The sequence below is a fragment of the Furipterus horrens genome, unplaced genomic scaffold (genome assembly GCF_987537825.1).
Source record: "Furipterus horrens unplaced genomic scaffold, mFurHor1.1.pri manual_scaffold_3, whole genome shotgun sequence".
Lineage (NCBI taxonomy): Eukaryota > Metazoa > Chordata > Mammalia > Chiroptera > Furipteridae > Furipterus > Furipterus horrens.
Window position 1 is genome coordinate 166470806 of NW_028327173.1, and position 21603 is coordinate 166492408.

Here is a 21603-nt window from a genome sequence, read left to right on the forward strand (position 1 = left end):
ATAAATTATCAGCTCTCCACAGGAATGCTATTTTAATAGTTGACATAATGCAGAAGACTGACACCTGTGAAATATATGCCCTGAAACCTTTGAGAATCTTAGGAGTTTCAAAAACCACAATAGCATATACTTTTTTCCCTCATGAAATACAAATTTAAGCAGCTTCTTGAGAGCCTGTAGAGAACAGCAAAGCTTTGCTGAGATGTGAGTGCCAGTACCTGCTAGGAATTATTCATTAGCCATGAGATTCCTTCACTTCCATGTATGAGCTTTGAGGTGAAGTCACATTTGTGCTGCTGCAAAATATTAAACTTTAGTACATTCCAGGGTTAGGCTCTTCAAATATTTAAAATAGGAATTGTCAAATCTGAATGTCAAGGATATGCCATATCTAGGCAGTCTTCCTCTTAAAGAAATATGTATGCAGATGTGTTTCAGTAATGGTTTCCCTTATTACAAAGAAGGAAAATTCTTTGTGTGTTTATTGTAGAATTTGGGGAAATTTTTAAAAAGAGTGCAAAGTAAACAACTTTTCCTTATAAGCCCGCTGTCCAGAAATACCGTGCATAAGGATATTTTTCTTTGAAAACTGATTTAAAAGCTGTTTTATAGAAGGGCAGAAGTTGGAACTTTTTAGGAAAAAACTTTTTTTTTTTTTCTTTTTTAACTCAGAAACCATTACAGACGGGCATTAGGTTTTCAGGAGAGTTTAAGAAGCTTTTAAAAACTCCAGGTGGAGATGACTGGTAGTTCCCAACTGGTTTAGCGAGTGTATAATGTTGCTTCTTTATTAAAACTCCCTTGAGGCTGCCCATGGGCACAGCAGTCTTCTGACCTGATGCAGCTATGAGAGAGAGGCTGCTTCACTGTCTGGGGCACAGCAGCTGCTGTGGGGCTCCTGAGCCTGTTGGAGCCACAGGGAGAGGTGTGAAGACAGAAAGGGGGCTCCTAGAGGCAGTGGGCGACCATTTTTAAAACTGAGTGTTCGGAAAACCAGGCTCAGCTTGCATTGTTTGTGAACCATCTCATGGGCCATTCATTCCATTTTGGTTTATCACATGGCCTCACATGAAAAGGAAGAGACTGAACTATGTTGTGTGTGAATCTGCTGTGAGGCCACTTTGTGGTCACCCTGTAAGTTTTAGCCTCTCAAAAAAGTAGGAGGAAGAAAATTACAAGAAAGAAAATGTTGGAAAGCAAGAATTGCTTGGGGAAGGTGCAAGAACCTACTTTGTGTTGAGAAGAAGCTGAAAACTGGAAGGTTGCTCGAGAGAGGGGGCTTTGTTTGCAGAAAAGGAGCTGGGTGACGCAGGGCTGGTGCTTCCACCATTTAGCTATTGTGAATAATGCTGTTATGAACATAAATGTACAAATAGCTGTTTGAGTCCCTGCTTTCAGTTCTTTTGGATATAGACCTAGGAGTGGAATTGTTGGATCATAGGGTAATTCTATGTTTATCTTTTTGAAGAACCATCACACTGTTGTCCTCAGTGGCTGCACCAGTTCATCCTCAACAGCAATGCATGAGGGTTCTAATTTCTCCATCTTCTGGATAACATGTTATTTTCCAATTTTTGTCCTTAAAAAATAATAGCGATCATAATGTGTAAAGTGATATCTCATTGTGGTTTTGATTTGCACTTCCTAATGATTAATGAAGTTGAGTATCTTTTCTTGTGCATATTGGCAATTTATATATATTCTGTAAGAGTTTTATGTCTTATGTTTAGGCCTTGATCCACTTGGAGTTAATTTTTTTTAAAGATGACCTGGCCCACAGCCCACCCATGTGCCCTGACTGGGAATTGAACCAGCGACCCTTTGGTTCTCACGCCAGCCCTCAACCCATTGAGCCATACCAGCCAGGGTTTGAGTTAATTCTTTAAAAATTTTATTTATTTATTTTTAGACAGACTGGAGAGGAGGGAGAGAGAGAGGGAAAGAAACATCAATGTGTGGTTGCCTCTCACATGCCCTCAACTAGAGAGCTGGCCTGCAACCCAGGCATGTGCCCTGACTGGGAATTGAAACAGTGGCACTTTGGTTCACAGGCCAGTGGATTGAGCGCTGGCCTGTGAACCAATCAGCCAGGCTGGGTTAATTTTTATATTCAAGTACTTTGCCTATTTTTTAATCATGTGTTTTAATTTTTATTTTTTAGGGTAAACCACCCATGCATTTTTATTTATTAATATTCATAAACACAGCAGCTTCATTAGAGATTTCAGTTTTCCTCTCCAGTTTGAATGTGAAATGAATACTAGAGAGCCTTTTGCATGTCAAAATAACAGGAGCAGAAATCACTCCTGCACTGCTATCATGTGGTTTGTATTTGTTGTTGTTAAGTTGTAGTTCTTTCTATATTGTGGCTATTAATTCTTTATCAGAGACTTGATTTGCAGATATTTTTCTCCCATTCTGTGGTTTGACTTTTTACTTCCTTGTTAGTGTCCTTTGATACACAAAAGTTTTAACAATTTTGACAAAGTCATTTATCTCATTTTTCTTTTGTTGCCTGTGTTTTTGGTGTCATATCAAAGAAATCATTGCCAAATCGAAATGTTGTGAAGCTTTTCCTGTATGTTTTCTTCTAAGAGTTTTATGTCTTATATTTAGGTCTTTGATCTATTTTGAGTTGTTATAATTGGAATTAGGTAAGGGGTCTAACTTCACTCTTTTGCATGTTAATATCCAATTTTCACAGGAATATTTGTTGAAAACACTGTTCTTTGCCTTTTAAATGGTCTTGTTGCTTTTGTCAAAAATCAGTGGACTATCTATTTATGGGTTTATTTATGGGCTCTCTATTCTATTTCATGATCTATGTTCCTGACTTGATTCCAGCACCACACTGTTTTGATTGCTGTAATTTTATATTTATAGTAAGTTTTGAAATTAGAAAAGTGTTGTGAGTCCTGCAGGTTTGTTCTTTTTTTCAGGATTGTTATGGCTAGCCAAAATTCTTTGAGATGCCATATGAATTTTATAATGGGCTTGTCTGAGTCTGCAAAAAAAATGCCATTGGGATTTTGATAGAGATGGCATTGAATCTGGATTGCTATAGGTAGTATTGTCATGTTGACAATAAGTCTCCAAGTCCATGGCATGGGATGTCTTTCCATGCATTTTTTTAATAGATTTCTTTCAGCAATTTTCAGTGTATTAATCTTTTGCTTGGTTAAATATATTACTAAGATTTTTATTTCTTATGTTATTGCAAATAGAATTGTCTTAATTTCCTTTTTTGGTTTGTTCATTATTAGTTTATAAAAACTGATTTTTGTGTGTTGATTTTATATCCTGCAACTGTGCCAAATTCATTTATTAATATTAGCAGGTTTTTGTTTTTTTTTTTAATTTTGGGGGTTTTCTACATACAAACTCATGTAATTTGAAAAGAGATAATTTTCCTTTTTTCTTTTCAGTTTGGATGCCTTTTATTTCCTCCTCTTGTCTAATCACTCTGGCTAAAACTTCCAATACTGTGCTGAATAGAAGTGGCAAAAGAGGCATCCTTGTCTTGTTCCTGATCTTAGGGAAGAAGCTTTTTCATCCTTTGACCAAGAATATGATATTTGCTTTGGAATTTTCTTATATGGTCTTTATCATGTTGAGGAAGTTGCCCTCTTTTCTGAGTTTATTGAGTGTTTACCTGCTGATTTTTAAATATGGAAAATTCTATTTTTCTTTCCTGTATTTAATCCCCACCAACCCTGGCCCAAGGCCACAACTTTTTACACAATGCATCAAATACTTGATGATGAAAGCTCCCATGGTTTCAGCTTTAGAACTTAGAAGCACCATAGTGATCAGTCTAAAGGGATTCAAGTTGCCAGCCAGTGTGTGGTATAGTCATTGCTCTTTACAGCTAGAAATGTGGAACTTGGGAGGCCCCTGAGGACAGCCTTGCTGTAAGTATGAGCTGTGCTTCAGGAAATACAGCAGTGGGCAAGAGTAGATTTACAGTTGTTTGTTAGAAAAACACATGGAAGTTATGATTATTACAAAAAAAGAATAAACACTTTCGTGTACTCACAACTGTAAACCTACTTTTGCCCACCTCTGTACAAGATCAGAACAGTATATACCCTTTTCTAGGAACCATCCTAGATATAAAACAGCAGGTTGGCAGTGCTGTATTTATCAGCTCTAGTAGGGCAAAGTTGGAGAGAGAGGAGTCACTGTTCATGGGGGATGGGGGGAAGCCTCCAAAAAAAGTGAGCATTACCCTGAGTTGAGGAGGGAAAGGTGGCTGTACAGTCAAGGTATTGCAATCAGGGAGCAAAGGCACACTCAGCGGTGCCTGGCAGAGAGGGTGCCAGTGCACGATGCTGCTGTAGGAAGACCCTGAGCTCCCCTCCTCCCATGTACACACTGCATCCGTAGCCAAGTATGGAAAAATTTCCTCTGAAAAAAATATGCAAACTAGCTGAGCAACTCCTGTACATCAGGCAAGTGTAGAAGGAAGCTACATTGAAGTGGGTAGGAGAGGCTGAGACAAAATCTCTCCCACCCCTGGCATGGTGACCCACAGTTGGGAGGGACCTAAAACTCAGAACTTCTCACTGAGGGCTGAAGGGTTGAACCCCATATTGGGCACTGTAGTTGTTAAGATTTGCACCTGAGAGATGAGACCCCAATTCATGAGGCCACATGTAGTGAACTGAGAATGGCTCTTAAAGGCTTCCTGCACAGACTCCCTCACCTAGGGCCTAGCAAGAAGCTGATGGTGGAAAAATTGAAGACTTTATGTGAAAGAGGCTCATTTGCTCATCTCCAGCAGGTGCTTGAGGGTGGGGCCTGCTTGGATGGAGGCTGGCAGGTGCCGTCTTCGTGCTCTTCCTCTGCCACACTCTATGGTGCCAGTCTCTCACGGAGAGGAGCTTTTACATGACTGGTACCCTGCTTTTGGTGGCTGCTGCCAGAGGACAACTCTACACTGCCTGTTCTGGTGGTGCCACTGCACTGTAACCAACAAAGAGTTCTTAAACAGCTGCCACTCTCAGGGCACAGCAGAAGGCAACAGACCTAGGAGCTCTTTCTGTGAAATGAAGCTTATTAGCTTATCTTCATAGCTACAACCTGAAGGGCAGCCTTCTAGTTAAACACACATGTAAGGGCTCACTATAACCCTTCCAGAGACCTCCGAGGGTGGGCTCTGTCTTCCTGCTCTCCTCTGGGCTCCAGAGCACCACTGTCTCTTGGAGGAGAGCTCTTACACACAGCTGGTATCCCAGAGTTTGCAGCTGCTGCCCAGGGGATGCACCTTGATCCCCTGGCCCTGGTGGCCAAGGGGACATGCACTCCTGGGCCCTGCAGGTCTGTAACAATGGGATAGTTCTTGGCAGGCTACTGCCTTCATGGCCCTGCACAGACATCAACCTGAAACGCTCCCTACCCCCAGTCTTTCTTTAAAAGAGGCCTATCTGCCTGTCCTGGAGCTTTGACCTCAGGGGCCAGCTTCAGGTGTGACACACATCTAGAGGCCTGCTTACGTGCTCTCAGGGAATGTAGCCTGGGGCGCACCGTCTTTGCACTTTTCCCCTCCCTTACTACAGCTTGCCAGTATCTTCCAGAAAGGGACTTACATACTCATGAAACCTCTTATTTTTTCAATTCCAGGGGACACCTCCAGATCACCTGGCTCTGGTGTCCAGCAGGGCTATGCTTATGGTCCCACAGGACTGTGTATATTTTTGCATTCTTTAAAAGCTGCTGCCTGAGAGTCTGGCTTCTATTCAGGCTGAATCTAGTGTCCTTTGGGGCACTGACAGGTTGCGGCACACTCTCAGCTACTGGGAATTATTGAAAATAAAATGGGCTAGTTGGATAATCACAAGTTGTTTGAGAGACAACTAAGAACTAGGGTAGAGTTAAATGTTAAGGCTCATCTCTTACACAAGGCCACTCCTTTCAAGAATGAGAGAGGTGCCTGTTTCATCTAACGCTTAGAAACCAATACAGAATGCCAAACAAAATGAAGAAAGAGAGGAACCTGTTCCAAATGGAAAAAAGCACCACCTCAGAAAAAAACCTTAACGAAACAAAGATAAGTAATTTACCTGATAAGAGGTCAAAATAATGGTCAGAAAAATGCTCACTAATCTTGGAAGAATGGATGAACACAGTGGGAACTTCAACAAAGAGACAGAAAATATAAGACAGCACTAAATAGAAGTCATGGAGCTGAAGATACAATAAGTTACTGAAAAGTACATTGGAGGGGTTCAACAGCAGACTAGATGAATCAGAGGAAAGTATTAGTAAACTCATGGAGGGCACAGGAATTCGCCCAATCAGAGCACAAAAAAAGAATAGCCTGATGGAAATTACAGGCTTAAGGGACTATGGAACAACATTATGCAGGTTAACATTTACATTATAGTGGTCCCAGAAGGAGAAGAGAGAAAGGAACGGAAAATTTATTTGAAGAAATAATGGCTGAAAACTTCCTTAACTTAAAGAAGGAAAGATATCCAGATCCAGGAATCCCAGAGAATTCCAAATAAGACAAACTCAAAGAGACCCACGCTGACCCATACATTGTCCTTAAAATGTCAAAAGTTAATGACAAGGAGAGACTCTTAAAACCAACAAGAGAGAAAAAAACCTGTACAAGGGAATCCCCATGGGACTGTCTGATTTTTCAGCAGAGAATTTGCAGGCCAAAAGGGAGGGGCATGATAATATTCAAAGTACTGGAAGAAGAAAAAAAACAACTAAGAATACTCTACCCAACAAAGTTATATATGATAAACAATTGAAGGAGAAAGAGTTTTCCAGACAGGCAAAAGCTAAAGGACTTCCTTAAGCTGAAAAGGGTGTTAACTAGTAACAAGAAAACACATGAAAGTATAATCTCATAGGTAAAGGTAATAATAAGTTCATATGAGGTTAAAAGACAAAAGTAATAAAAATAGTCCTGAGATGTGGCTTAGTTGGTTGGGCATCATTCTGCAAAGCCAAAGTTGGATTCCTGTTCAGAGCACATGCCTGGGTTGCAGGTACAGTCCCCAGTCGGGGTGCATCTGAAAGGCAACCGATTGTTGTTTCTCTTCCTTTCTCCTCTAAAAATAAATAAAATCTGTATTAAAAAGTAGTAAAAATAGCTATAACATCAATAAGTAGTTAAGGGATATATAAGATAAAAAGATGTAAGATATGATGTGAAACATAAAATGTGGGTGGGGAGAGTAAAAATGTAGAGCTTTAGAATGCATTCAAGCTTAAGTTATGAACTTAAAATAGATTGTTATAAATATAAATTGCTATAAGTTTCATAGTAACCAGAAAGCAAAAACCTATAATAGATACAAAGATAATGAGGAAGGAATCTAAGAATACCCCTAAAGAAAGTCATCAAACCACAAAAGAAGAGATTAAGAGAAGAAAGGAATAGAGAACTACAAAACAGCCAGAAAACAATTAACTAAATGGTATTAAGTCATACATACTTATCAATAATTAATTTTAAATATAAATGGACTCAATACTCCAATCAAAAGACAGAATGGCTGAATGGATTTTTTAAAAGAGACCCATCTATATGGTGCCTACAAGAGACTTTCTGTGTGTCCTTACATCTAAAGCGACTAAAAGTGAAAGGAAGGAAAAGGTATTCCAAGGAGATGGACACCAAGAGAAAAGCTAGGATAGCTGTACTTATATCAGACTAAACAAACTTTTAAAAAAGACCAGAGCCCTGGCTGGTGTGGCTCAGTGGATTGAGCTTCGGCCTGCGAACCAAAGGGTTGCCGGTTCGATTCCCAGTCAGGGCACATGCCTGGGTTGCAGACCAGGTCCCCAGTTGGGGGTGCTTGAGAGGCAACCACACACTGATGTTTCTCTCCCTTTCTTTCTCCCTCCTTTCCCCTCTAAATAAGTAAATCTTTTAAAAAATTAAAAGGACTGTAATAATAGACAAAGATGGGCATTATATGAACGTGGAACACCCCCCCCCAACCAAAATTATCTTCTGGAGGGCAGTCTCCTTGTAGTACAGGCTTCCCACACTAGGTGAGTGTTCTAGGAACCCACTGTATCAGTGTACCAGCTGGTGCTATTGTGAGAGGCTGTGTTTGGCTACGGTAATTTTTTTTGTAGACTTTCAACACTTTGCCATTTCATGATGGGTGATTTATGAATGCACCTGTCTATACCACACTGAGTGTTCAGCAGTTTATGACTGAAAATGGCATGACCCCTAAGCCTCACTCTCCTTATTCACCCAGTCTCACCCTGAGCAACTTTTCTTGTTTCCCTGGATGAAAGAAGTCCTCAAAGGGAAACGTTTTGCAGATGTGGAAGAGGTGAAATAAAAAATGGCTGAAGCACTAAAAGGCACCAAAATCAACGAGTTCAAAAACTATTTTGTGCAGTGGGAATAAAGCCGTGATAGGTGTATTGCATCAAATGGAGAATGCTCTGAAGGTGAACTAAAGTTTTAACATGTAAGAATAAATACACAATTTTTTATAAATGAATACTGGGGTTTTTTTTTTGGTACCCCCTTGTATAATGATAAAGGAGTCAGTCTAATAAGAGAATATTGTAAATGTATGTCCAGCATAGGAACATCTAAATATACAAAGCAAATATTAACAGACCTAACGGGAGAAAGAGAGAGCAATACAATAGTAGGAGATCTTAATATCCTACTTACATCAATGGATAGATCATTCAGACAGGAAATCCGTAAGTAAACATCTACCTTAAATGATGCATTAAACCAAATGGACGTGATGGACATATACACAACAAACATTCCATTCAAAAGCAGTAATACACATTCTTCTCAAGAGCACATGGAGCATTCTTTAGGACAGATGATATGTTAGGCCACAAATAAGCCACAATAAATTTAATAAGACTGGTATCATAACATCTTTTCCAACCACAACGGTATGAAATTAGAAAGCAATTACAGGAAGGAAACGGGAAAGTTCACAGACACATGGAGATTAAATAACATGCTACAGAACAACCAGTGGGTCACAGAAGAAATCAAAAGAGAAATAAAGAAGTAGCTCGAGACAAATGAAAGTGCAAGCACAACATGCCAAAATTTGTGGGATGCAGCAAAAACAGTTCGAAGGGAATATTCAGAGATAAATGCCTACCTCAAACGGCAAGAAAAATTTCAAACAACCTAACTTTACACCTTGAGGAACTAGAAAAAGATGGACAAACGAAACCCAGTTAGTAGAAGAAAGGAAGAAACAAAGATCAGAACAGAAAAAAATGAAATAGAAACTAAAAAGACAACAGAAAAGATCATTGACACTAAGGGCCAATTCTTTAAAAAGATAAATTGACAGACTTTCAGACTCAACAGTAAAGAAAGAAGAGAGGACTAAAATAAAATTGGAAATGAAAAAAGAGACATTATAACTGATACCACAGAAATACAAAGAATCATAAAAACCTGCTATGAACAATTATATGCCAATAAACTGGACAACCTAGAAGAAATGGATAAATTCCTAGAAACGTACAACCTACCAAGACTGAATCATGAAGAAACAGAAAATCAGAATGGAATAATTGCTATAGTAAGGAGACTGAATCAGAAATCAGAACCTCCCAACAAACAAAAGTCACTGTGAGTGGATGGCTTCACAGCGAATCTAATCTACCAAAAATTCAAGGAGAATTAATATCAATTTCTCTCAAATTCTTCCATAAAATAAAATAGGAGGAAACACCTCCAAACTTGTTTTACAAGACCATCCTTACCTTGATACCCAAAGCAGTCAAGGACAGTGCAAGAAAGAAATTACAGGCCAATATCTTTGATGAACATGGATGCACAAATCCTAAATAAAATATTAGCAAACCAAATTCAACAATACCGTAAAAGGATCATCATTATGAGCAGGTGGGATTTATTCCAGGGATGTAAGGATGGTTCAATATCCACAAATCCAAACAATGTGATACATGACATTAACAAAATAAAGGATAAAAATTATACAATAGCTATAGGTACAGAAAAACCATTTGACAATTCAGTACCCATTTATGATTTTAAAAACTCAACAAAGTATGTACAGAGGCCACGTATGACAAGCCCACCACACACATACTCAACAGTGAAAAGCTGAAAGTTTTTCCTCTAAGATGAGGAACAAGACAAGGATGCCCATTCTTGACACTTTCATTAAACGTAGTATTGGAAGTCCTAGCCTATTAGGCAAAAAAAAAAAAAAAAAGAAGAAATGAAAGGCACCCAACCAAAGTATATCTGTTACTATTTGCAGATGACATGATATTATATATAGAATATCTTAGAGACTTCACCAAAAATCTGTTAGAACTAATATATGAATTCAGTAAAGTTGCAGAATACAAAATCAATATACAAATCCTGGTGCATTTCTATACATTAATAAACCACCAGAAAAAAAAAATTAAGAAAACAATCCTAGTTACAGTTGCATTAAAAAGAATAAAATCCTAGGAATAGATTTAACCAACATGGTGAAAGACCTGTGCACTGAAAACTATGACATTGATGAAAGAAAGGAACATGCAGAGGGAGAGGCATAGGTGGAGGTGAGAGGGTACAAGGGTGATAAATGGTAATGAAAAAATACGATGAAAAGTAAACTATTTAAAAATAATAAAGAATATTTTTTCTGCTAAAAAAACTGAAGACAAATAAATGGACATTCTGTGCTCATGGATTGTTAGAATTAATATTGTTAAAATGTCCCTACTTCCCAAAACAATCCACAGATTCAGTGCAATCCCTATCAAAAATCCAGAAGCATTTTTCAGAGAACTAGAACAAACACTCCTAAAATTTGTATAGAACCACAAAAGACTCCAAATAGTCAAAGCAACCCTGAGAAAGAAAAATGAAGCTGGAGATGTCCTGCTCCCTGATTTCAGACTATACCATGAAGCTGTAGTAATCAAAACAGTGTGGTATTGGTACAAAAAACACAATCAATGGGACAGAATAAAGAGCCCAGAAATAAACCCATGCATATATGGACAATTTATGACAAAGGAGTCAGTAATACAGTGGGGAAAGGACAGTCTCGTCAATAAATGGCATTGGGAAAACTGGACCATTACCTTATACCATACACCAAAATTAACTCAAAATGAATTGGGGATTCAAATGTAAGACCTGAAACCATAAAATTCCCTGAAGAAAACATGAATGGTAAACAAGTGAGACTGCATCGATCTAAAAAGCTTCTGCACAGCAAATGAGATCATCAACATAATGAAAAGGCAACTTACTGAATAGGAAAAATATTTGCAGATCATATATCTGATAAAGAATTCCAAGAGCAAAAAACCCAAACCAATTAAAAAATGGGCAGAGGATCTGAATAGACATTTTCCCAAAGAAGACAGCAAATGACCAACAGGTACATGAAAAGGTGCTCAGCACAATTAACCATCAGGGAAATGCAAATTAAAACCTCAACAAGGTATCACCTCACACCTGTTAGAATGGCTGTATCAAAAAGAAAAGTATTGGCAAGAATGTGGAGAAAGGGAACTAGCGCACTGCTGGTGGGGGTGAAAATTGGTGTAGCCACTATGGGAAACAGTATGGAGGTTACTCAACAAATTAAAAATAGAACTATAATATGATTCAGCAGTTCCACTTCTGAATTATTAGAAGAAAATGAGAACACTAATTTGAACAGATATGTGCACCCCCATGCTCATTGTAGTACTGTTTACAATAGCCAAGATATGGAAACAACCTAAATATGTCCACCAGTGGATAAATGGGTTATGTCTCTCTCTCTCTCACACACATACATACACACACACACAGCCAGAAAAAGGAAACCTTGCCATTAATGACAACATGGGTGGACCATGAGGGTGTTAATGCTAAGTGAAGTCAGACAGGGAAAGCCAAATACTGTACCATGTGATCTCACTTATACATGGGATCTATTAAAAAAAAAAGCCCACCAGGTTCATAGATACAGAGAATAGATTGGTGGTTGCAGAGGCAGGTGGGTGAAATGAGTGAAGGGGGTTAACAGGTACACACTTGCAGTTTTAAAATAAGTCATGGGGATAAAATGTACAGCATGGTGACTATAGTTAATACTATATTGTATATTTGAGAGTTACTAATAGATCTTAAAAGTTCTCAACACAAAAAAATTTTATAGCTATGTATAGTGATGGATATTAACTAGACTTACCGAGATAATTATTTTTCAGCATATACAATTATCAAATCATGTTGTACTCCTGAAACTAATATGTCAATTATACCTCAATTAAAAAGTAAAGAATGCATGGGTCCCCTGGCCACACTGGCACCCTGCTGACCTTGACCTACTAGCTTTCCACTCTTCTCCTCCATCATGGAAACCAAGGCTGACTGAAAACTAGCACAGAGATTGTTGCTTTTCCTTGTGTAGCCAGGTTTGTGCCTGCTACCCAGCTTTTCAAACTAAACATTATATTGTTTAAAGATGCATATATATGGCCTATAAAGATAAGCAAAGAAATGATTAACACAGAGGTTGACAATGCTACTTCTAGGGGCGGGGGAGAGGGATTTGTGATTCGGAAGAGTCACACAGCAAGCTCCTGAACATGGCCCGCAGGCTTCCCTGCACATCCCTAAGGGATACCATTCACATAAACCCTGGCTCCTCTAGTACTGGAGAAAATCCATTCCTGTAACTGAGGGATGGGTACAAAGGCATTCATATTTTCCTCTAAAAAGAATAATAGATTATTAATTCTTTACAGAATAATACACATTTTATATTGACTTCTGAATAGATTGCTGACTGCATCAAGAGTCAGCACACTTTCTCTTAAGTTGCCAGATGAGTAAATATTTTAGGCCTGACAGCATATAAAGGTCTGTATCCCAACCTCAGCCTGCTGCTGCAGCAGAAAAGCAGCCGCAGACAGCACATAAAGGAGTGGGCGTGGCTGTGTTCCAGCAACACTTTATTTACAAAACCAAGTGGTTGGGTTTGGTTTGGAGCCACAGTTTACCAAGGCCCAGATTACACAGATCTTCACACCTGCACGCATGCGCATGCATACACACAAGGTTTATCCAAGGGGTTGAAAGTAGAGAGGAACAAAGGACTCAGTGGAGGTACAGCAGGAAGGCTGATAAGGCAGCCTTCTGTAATCTGTGTTTATTTTCTAATAAGTTACGACTGTGAAAACGTTTGATCTAAATTTGACTTTTTTATGAACTTAGAGAGAAAATTGCCATTTGAACCTTGATTTCATTAGGGAAACATTTTTATCAGAATTATTCAGACTAATTCTTTCATTAAAAACAGCAAACCCAACAATAATAACATCTAAAAAAAATAATACCATCCATCATTAATTGATCATTACCAGATGCCAGTCATGATGCCAGGCACTTTGTACATACGATTTTTCTTCCTTACAGCAGTTCTTCAAAGTAGGTATTAATATTATTATTATTATTCTCATTTTATAGCTGAAAAGGCTGACTTTGCCATGGTCACATGTAGCTAATAAAGCTGAGTTGTTCACCTTCAAAGTTCAGTCTTATTTTCTACAGTACACTGCCTCTATTAAAGTCTTCCTGGTGCAATGTTGCCCAAATAAATTTGTTTCAGATTGTCTTCGCAGTTTTACCGACTTAGAAGAACTTGATGAGACAGAGTTATATATGTGCCACAAATGCAAAAAGAAACAAAAATCCACTAAAAAGTTTTGGATTCAAAAATTACCCAAGGTAGGTATTGAGTTTCAAATTATAATACAATTTCAAAGGAAAGTACTCATGACTGATGAAAAGCAGATTATTTTTGTATTTTATGTAATCTCTTCTGTATTGGTCTCTAGTGTTTTCAGTAAAAGCTTAATAAACCCTTTGATAATGCACACTTAAATGTATCCTGATCACAATTTCCAGTGTGTGGAGGAGGAGAGAGGTGCCCACCACACCACCACCAAGCAATTCTCCACACCAGCTGGGTGTCCTACAATTCAGCTCAGTTCTGACACTATCCAGAGGTAACATCAGATTCCACAGATTAAGGGCTCAGTCCCGAAAGACCGCCCTCCACTTCAAATGACAATCATAAGCCCAGGTTGTTCCTTTATGCTTCTGACCTGCACAGTGGAGGTTATCTTGGTCCTCTCTTTGGACTTCAGATGCCTATAGTTGTGATTGGCTATAAATCAGTAATTTCCAAGCACCCTCCTTGGGTTCCCTTCATTAGCTAGAGCAGCTCACAGAACTGAGGAAAACCCATTTACTCACTAGATTACTGATGTATTACCAAGTATATTAAAGGATAGAAATCAATAACCAGATGATTTTCCATTCTCATGGAGATTGGAGCCCAGCATGGTGGCTCATGAAAGCTCTCCTAACTCGTCCTTTTGGGCTTTTTATGAAGGCTTCAGTACATAGGCATGACTGATTAAATCACTGGCGATTGGCATTTGATCCTCTCCCCTACCCAGAGATCAGGGAGGCGGGACCCTCATCCTAAGGTGAGGCCCACCTACCACCTCATTAACATAACAAAAGACACCTTTATCATTCTCACCACTTAGGAAATTCTAAGAGTTCTAGGAGCCATTTGCCAGAAAAAAGAAATAAGACCAAATATACATTCCATTATTACAAGTCATAATGTCACAATAATGCATGGAAGAAAGCAATATCAAGGACAAAAAGAAAAATTGATAAGCCACCTAAAATATTTGAGAGGCAGTTAATCAAGTTAATTTTGACTGAAAGGTAAAATAGAAATGTATTTGTTTACAATCTTTGTCCTCATTTCTGTTCCAGGTGCTATGCTTACATTTGAAAAGATTTCATTGGACAGCATATTTAAGAAACAAAGTTGACACATATGTAGAATTTCCACTGCGAGGCCTAGACATGAAATGCTACTTACTAGAGGTAAGGTGAGGCCTTCGTTAGCGTGGTGAAAGGGGGCTCTTAGTGAAATGACATCTTCATAGACACAGGGCCATTGAGGTGGGCGATACTGATGCCGTTGACCACTGCTCCTAACTCAGCACTGGGCGCCTTCTCCCTTGTTCCGTAGCCGGAGAACAGCGGCCCTGAGAACTGCCTGTACGACCTCGCCGCCGTGGTGGTGCACCATGGTTCCGGGTGAGTCCGCCCGCGGGCTCGGCGGGAGGCGGAGCACAGGGAGGACCTTCGGTTTTGTACTGCTCTCGAAAAGTCTCCCCCGGACACCGTAAAAAAAATGGAATCAAACACACTGAAGGAGAATTTCCCTTCAATTTTGGTGTGAAAGAATATTCCTACATGGATGTTGTTAAGTGTTAAGAGAAGGCACATAAAAGCAAAATGGAGCATGGTTCATTTGAGCCCAGCGTTCAGAACCCAGCCTCTTACTCACAAAATCCTGCGATCCTTTGTACTCAAGTTATTTCCTTTGCCAACTGATGTTTCAGTGGTGGACTGGAACATTATTTACAACTTACTTTATGTCCTATACTTTAAAGATTCATCTTTTATTCTGTTAAATAATTCTTGATTATTTTTCCCCCTGAAATCTTATTATACTTTCTAACTTCCGGTCTGTAAAAGAGAATGGCTATTTTACCTTAAAACTTGGACTCATTACTCGGGCAAACCACTATCCATGTTGAAAATCGTTTTCCCTCAGAACTTTGTAGACATTGCTCCACTGACCTCACCATTCATAGACTTATAAAAAAGTTCACTACAAGTTTGACTCTTTTTTTTTTTTTCAGATTTAATGTGTTTTATTGATTAAAATATTACATTTGTGCCAATTTCCCTTCCCTCTGCTCCCCTCCACCCGGTGGCCCCCCTCCCTCCAGTTGTCCCCCCCTTTTAGATTATGTCCATTAGTTGTGCATACAGTTCCTCCCAATCTCTCTCCGTCTATTCCATTCCCTCCTACCATGATCCCCAATTCCTATATCATCTCCCTCCCTTTCCCCACTCCCCCTCCCTGTTGACCTCCCCCCACTATGCTTCCCTTACCCACAGTTCCTTTTCCACTCTCGTTGCCTGTTTCGTTTGCCTTTGTTTCATCTCCCTAGCTTCTGTTTTTTAAACCAGTCCCTTTAACATCTCATATAACAGTGGTTTGGATCTAATGAACTCTTTCAGTTTTATTTTGTCCTGGAAACACTTTCTCTGTCCTTCTATTCTGAATGACAATTTCGCTGGATAGAGTATTCGTGGTTGTAGGTTTTGGATTTTCATTACTTTGAATATTTCTTGCCAGTCCCTTCTTGCCTGTAGTGTTTCCCTTGAGAAGTCAGCTGATAGTCTAATTGGGACCCCTTTGTACATAATTCTTTTCTTCTCTCTTGCTGCTTTTAAGATTCTCTCTTTATCCTTAATTTTTGACATTTTGATTATAATGTGTCTTGGAGTGGTTCTCCCTGGGTCCAGTCTCTTGGGAACTCTCCTTGCTTCCTGGACCTGCATGTCTATTCCCTTCCCCAAGTCTGGGAAGTTCTCCTTTATTATATTTTCACTCAATTTTTCAAGTTCTAGTTCATCTTCCTCATTCTCTGGCAAACCAATGATTCTTATGTTGGGCCTTTTATAGCTGTCCCAGAGGTTTCTGATCCTCTCATTGTTTCTTCCTATTTCCTCTCGCTGCATTGGTTGACTGCTTGTTCCTTCTCCATATTCCAGTTTGTTGAAATGAACTCTGGATTCCTCACCATCTGTCTCGTATGTGGTTTTGTTCCTTTCGTTATGAATGTTTTTCGCTTCTTTCATATCTTTTTCCTGCTCTTTTGTGAATTCTGTAAGCCACCTGATAACAATGGCCCAGAACTGAGCCTCTGACAGGTTTCTTATCTGTTCATCTGTCAGGTTCTCTATCTGCTGTCTGGTGAGTTGTGCCACCGGGATCTCTATATTTGTCTGCCACATTTTGACAGATGCGTTTTGTTTTCCTGGGCTGGCTGTCCGGGGCGGTGCCTGTGTACGCGTCACAAATTAGCGACCAGTGCCTGTCTGCGACCTATTTCGCAGCCCTGTGGTGCTTTCTGTGGGGGCGGGGGTCCAAGATGGATTCACACAGTTATTCAGCTAGGAGACCGGGATCCGTCCTCCCGCCCCCCTGGGCCTCACTGTTCAAGGCGATGCTGCGGCTGCTCTCCCCAGCGCCCGCCCGGGGTCGCGCACGCCAGGGGCTTGATTGCCTCCGGGATTTTTCGCCGCCCCGCCCGCCGCTCCGCAAACAGCTTTGCCTTCTTTAACTCTTACCTGCCCAAATGGCACCGCTGGTTTATAACTTCATATGTTGGGCTTCCGTGTAGTTTTATTTTCTGGAATTTCTAGTTATCCTTTGTTTTGAAGTAGTTGTATTCCTCTATAGTTGTTGAGGGAGACCTAGCGTGTCCGTCTAAGCCTCCATCTTGGCCGGAAGTCTCTTTTTTTTTTTTTAAGATTTTATTTATTTTACTTTTTAGAGAGAAAGGAAGGAAGAAAAGGGAGAGAAATAGCAATGTACACATCAGTCAGCTGCCTCTCACATGCCGCCAACCGGGGATCTGGCCCACAACCCAGGCATGTGCCCTGACTGGGAATTGAACTGGTGCCCTTTTGGTTCACAGGCCCTAATTCAATTCACTGAGCCACACCAGCCAGGGCTGACTCTCATTTCTTTATAGGCCACCTGTTTTTTCTCTTTGGAAGGTTGTAGGATTCTGTTTTTGGACTTAAGAAATATCGTCAGCCCTGCTGGGTAGCTCAGTCAGTTAGAGCATCATCCTGATATGCCAAGGTTGCAGGTTTGATCCCCAGTCAGGGCACATACAAGAATCAACCAATGAATGCATCCATAACTGGAAAAACAAATTGATGTTATTTTCTCTCTCTCACACACATAAATAAATAACTTAGGGTTTTTGTTTGTTTTTTTAAAGGAATATTATCATATATATTCCTGTTTGGTAGTTGATAGGGACAATCTCAGGCTGATGTCTTCAGCTAATGGAAATGTTTAATTTCCAACCCATTCCCCATTCTCTCCTCCAGAACACCTGTTAAATGTATAGTAAATTTCCCAGGTCTTTCACATATTTTAACTATCCTTTAATGTTTTCCATTTCTTTGTTCCTGAAGACTGCTGTGGCCTATTTTGCCAAATCACCAATTTGGGTTACATTTGTATCCACATGTAAGATGAGCTCCTCCATGAATTTTTGTATTGTGGAGATCACACTTTTCTCATAACTTTTTCATAATAGCCTATTCTTAAGTATCTTCTTGAAACCATTGGCACTAATTAGAATTTTCAAAGTTCTCTTTGTTTTTTTGCATTCAATTTCTCAGTGGTTAATTACTGTTTTTCTTAGCACTCTACTCTTTCATGCTATTTTTCTCCCCACAAGACTGATGATTTTTGGTTGTTTATTCAGAGTCATAATAAATGATGAGATTATTACTGGTAAATGGTAAGGGTTCTTCTAATGGTTGTCAAGCTATTTATTATACTTGCAGGCTGTTCTGCCTAGGAGGGCTGACCTCAGGGCTCCAGCGAGAGTGGGGGTTCCTGCTGACAGAGAAAAGCCCTTGGCGGCCAGAGTGGGAGAAGGCACTTTCCTAGAGCCAGATTGCTTTCTTAAGTTTGGTTTTCTCCTCAAGACTAATGGGAAATCTGTTTCTCAGTTTTCCATGTTTCCATAGGCCTTGACCTATGCTGAGATTTACTCAGCTGTTTGGTTTCCCCATTAATCCAGTAGCATGCGAATATGCTTTTATGTGATCTAGAGCAGCAGTCCCCAACCTTTTTGGCACCAGGGACCAATTTCGTGGAAGACAATTTTTCCACAGACCGGGGTAGGGGGGATGGTTTCAGGATGACTCAAGCGCATTACATTCAAGCTCATCTCCTGCTGTGCAGCTGGGGGCTGGGGACCCGTTTTAGAAAATCTTCAATTTCTGGTTCAATTGATGGCATTCTTCCCTATCTTCTGGTGTTGATGTGTTTCTTGTCATTTCAGTAGGTTTTGAGAAAGGTAAATGTGACCTCAGTAAATCATCTTAAACCACAATTCTCTAGTTTATTCAGTTATAGTACTGATGGAAATTTATTGTATATCTAACAAATTATATGGCTGCACAGATCCTTTTGTGATTTTCTTTCATCTTTTAACTTTTCCTTACAGGGTCGGTTCTGGACATTACACCGCATATGCAAAACACGAAGGTCGCTGGTTCCACTTCAACGACAGTACTGTGACACTGACTGAGGAGGACACCGTCGCGAAGGCAAAGGCCTACGTCCTTTTTTATGTGGAGCGCCAGGCCAAAGCTGGATCGGATAAATTCTAACACCTTCTTGAAATCATTATTTGTCAACAATACCGGACAAACATTTCCAATTTTCCATAAATACTTGATCCAAGATTTAATTTCATTGTGCACTTTTCGATTTCCTACTTTGGGTTTAGTTTTATTTTGTCAATGATAGTGACTTACTGAACATGGGCACCAACTAATTTTTTTTCTTAGTTCTACCAGAAAACCTCAGCAGATATTTTGATTTGCTGCTTTAGTTGTAATAATTCAGTTTTTTTATGTAGTTCCAAGAACTTAGTTCTATTTGACTGTTTTATATTAATGTTTCAGTTCTCTGAGGCACATTTACATCAATGCTTTGTTGCTCTCATGCTGAAAGCGTGTTCCTGATTGTGAAGAACAACAGACTGCCTGCTGGTTTTCACAGCTGTACTGGAGATCAGGCCCACTCTGAATCCAGAATCATGTATGTGTGTAACTTGTGCCCCAGGAGATTTCAGTGACTACTCAGTAATCATTTTTTGCTTGTCAGAGATAACTGAGAGGCATCATTAAGTAGCCCAGGTAACAGCTGATACTCTTGATGTCTCTCAAGAATGCTGTTTATCAGCACTAACTAAATAAATTTGTTGGTTCAGTGGTATCTATACTGCAAATTCAAAATTTACTGTTGGCTTTTGGTCTTGAGTTTTTTTTTTTTTTTAATGTGTGTTTTAATGGAGAAGATAGGAGTACAGAAAGTCCAAATAAGACCAAACACATTTAGTGTTTAAAAAATTCTGTGACTCAGCTACACAGCATCGGTGTTACCACAGTGATGTGCAGCCGTGGCTGGTTTGCTTTTTTGCATCAGCATCTATTCCCTCATTAGTTGTGGCCCTGGGAATCCCTGCATGACCACTTCAGTCTTACTTCCTTTTGGGGTTGAGATGCTAACCTCCAGAGTTTATTCTGACCATCACCTACTCTTCAGGCAACACTGCGGGGCCTGCTTCTGCAGAAGGAAATTAGAGTCTGTATTATCCGATGTTTTAAAAACTCACTGGCCTATCCTGGTAGCAGGGCAAGTTGAAAATATTCTCACTTTGAATAAGTAGTTTCTATTTCTTAGTAGTGTGTTTTAAAATTGTTTTCAAGAAAAATAGGTAAAAGCACTATTTAGATTTAACTCAAATTGAAATTTGAAACTAGAATCCTATAATGTTAAATCCCACATTTTCTCAGAGCAGAACACAAATGCTAAACACGATTATTCTTTAAAGATCTAATTGGCTTTATTCAACAATTCATGAATTGGGCAGCATCCTATCTCACAAATAGAAGGGAGCTCCCATCCACTAAACACTTTAACATGACTGGGAGTAAACAAATCATGTCTAACCTTGTCCTATCCAGTATGGTGGTCACTAGCCACGAATTTAACTAAAATTAAATAAATTTAAAAACACAGTTCTTTAGTCACACTAGCCACCTTTCAAGCACTCAACAGCCACATGGCAGGGTACTGCATAGATCTAAGACATTTTCATCAATACATAGTTTCTTGGACAGTGCTGGTCTAAATTTTCACTCCAGAGGAAAAAAAAACAAAACCTTTGTTGTCATGTTTAGGTCTTACAACTTAGTCTAGAAGATAATTAAGAGGGGAACATGTATTTAAAATAGTTCACAAAAAATAATAGAATATATGAAGTGGTTCACAATGCTAAGTGGTATGAACCATGTGAAATTGTCATATTTGACTTTTTGATCCACAATAATGACAGCTTCACTTAATTTGATCTAATATATTTGATACATTAACACCACTCCTGTGACCTTGCTAAATATCTCCTGTGAATCTAGGCTCTTTTGCTTCAGAAGGTACACAGCTGTAACATAACATTTGCACTGAGATCAAGAGTCTCTGAACGGCAGCTGTTATGACTTCCGCAATAAAGCCTTGGCGGTGTTGATGTAGGTGGAGAAAAGCTGTCTTTTTATACCAGATGGAATTTAGCAACAGACTGAACTGCTTTGTTGGGGAAAGTGGTCCTCAGACAGGCAACATTGTTGGCTTAAGAGATGAACACATCTCTTCTTCGAATTCTCGTAGTATTTTTATTGCTTGATTTTACTTAAGCAGAAATGTTGGAATATCATGAAGGCTCTTTGGAAAAGTGATTGGATCCATTTGAATTGTGCACTTGAACACATGATGTAAATGTGCCTAATTGTATTTTAAAAATTTAACTGTGTAGCCTTATCACACCTATTTGGAAGCTGATCTTTTTGTGCTCTTCAGGGCTTTTCCCTTGTGCCATGCTTTCTCCGGCACGGATGTGGCT

At 39.4% G+C, this 21603-nt stretch overlaps 1 protein-coding gene across 2 annotated transcripts in view; it reads left to right on the plus strand.

The window, feature by feature from the left end:
* The window catches only part of USP3 (ubiquitin specific peptidase 3), a 95514-nt gene extending 75575 nt beyond the window's left edge, over positions 1 to 19939 (plus strand). For both annotated transcript variants that reach the window (XM_090270735.1, XM_090270736.1), the window contains 4 exons: positions 13608 to 13726; positions 14795 to 14908; positions 15057 to 15124; positions 19144 to 19939. In XM_090270735.1, coding sequence (XP_090126861.1) covers positions 13608 to 13726; positions 14795 to 14908; positions 15057 to 15124; positions 19144 to 19309 — 467 coding nt within the window. In that variant the 3' untranslated portion in view covers positions 19310 to 19939. The remainder of the gene's footprint in view (positions 1 to 13607; positions 13727 to 14794; positions 14909 to 15056; positions 15125 to 19143) is intronic.
* Positions 19940 to 21603: the final 1664 nt, after the last annotated feature.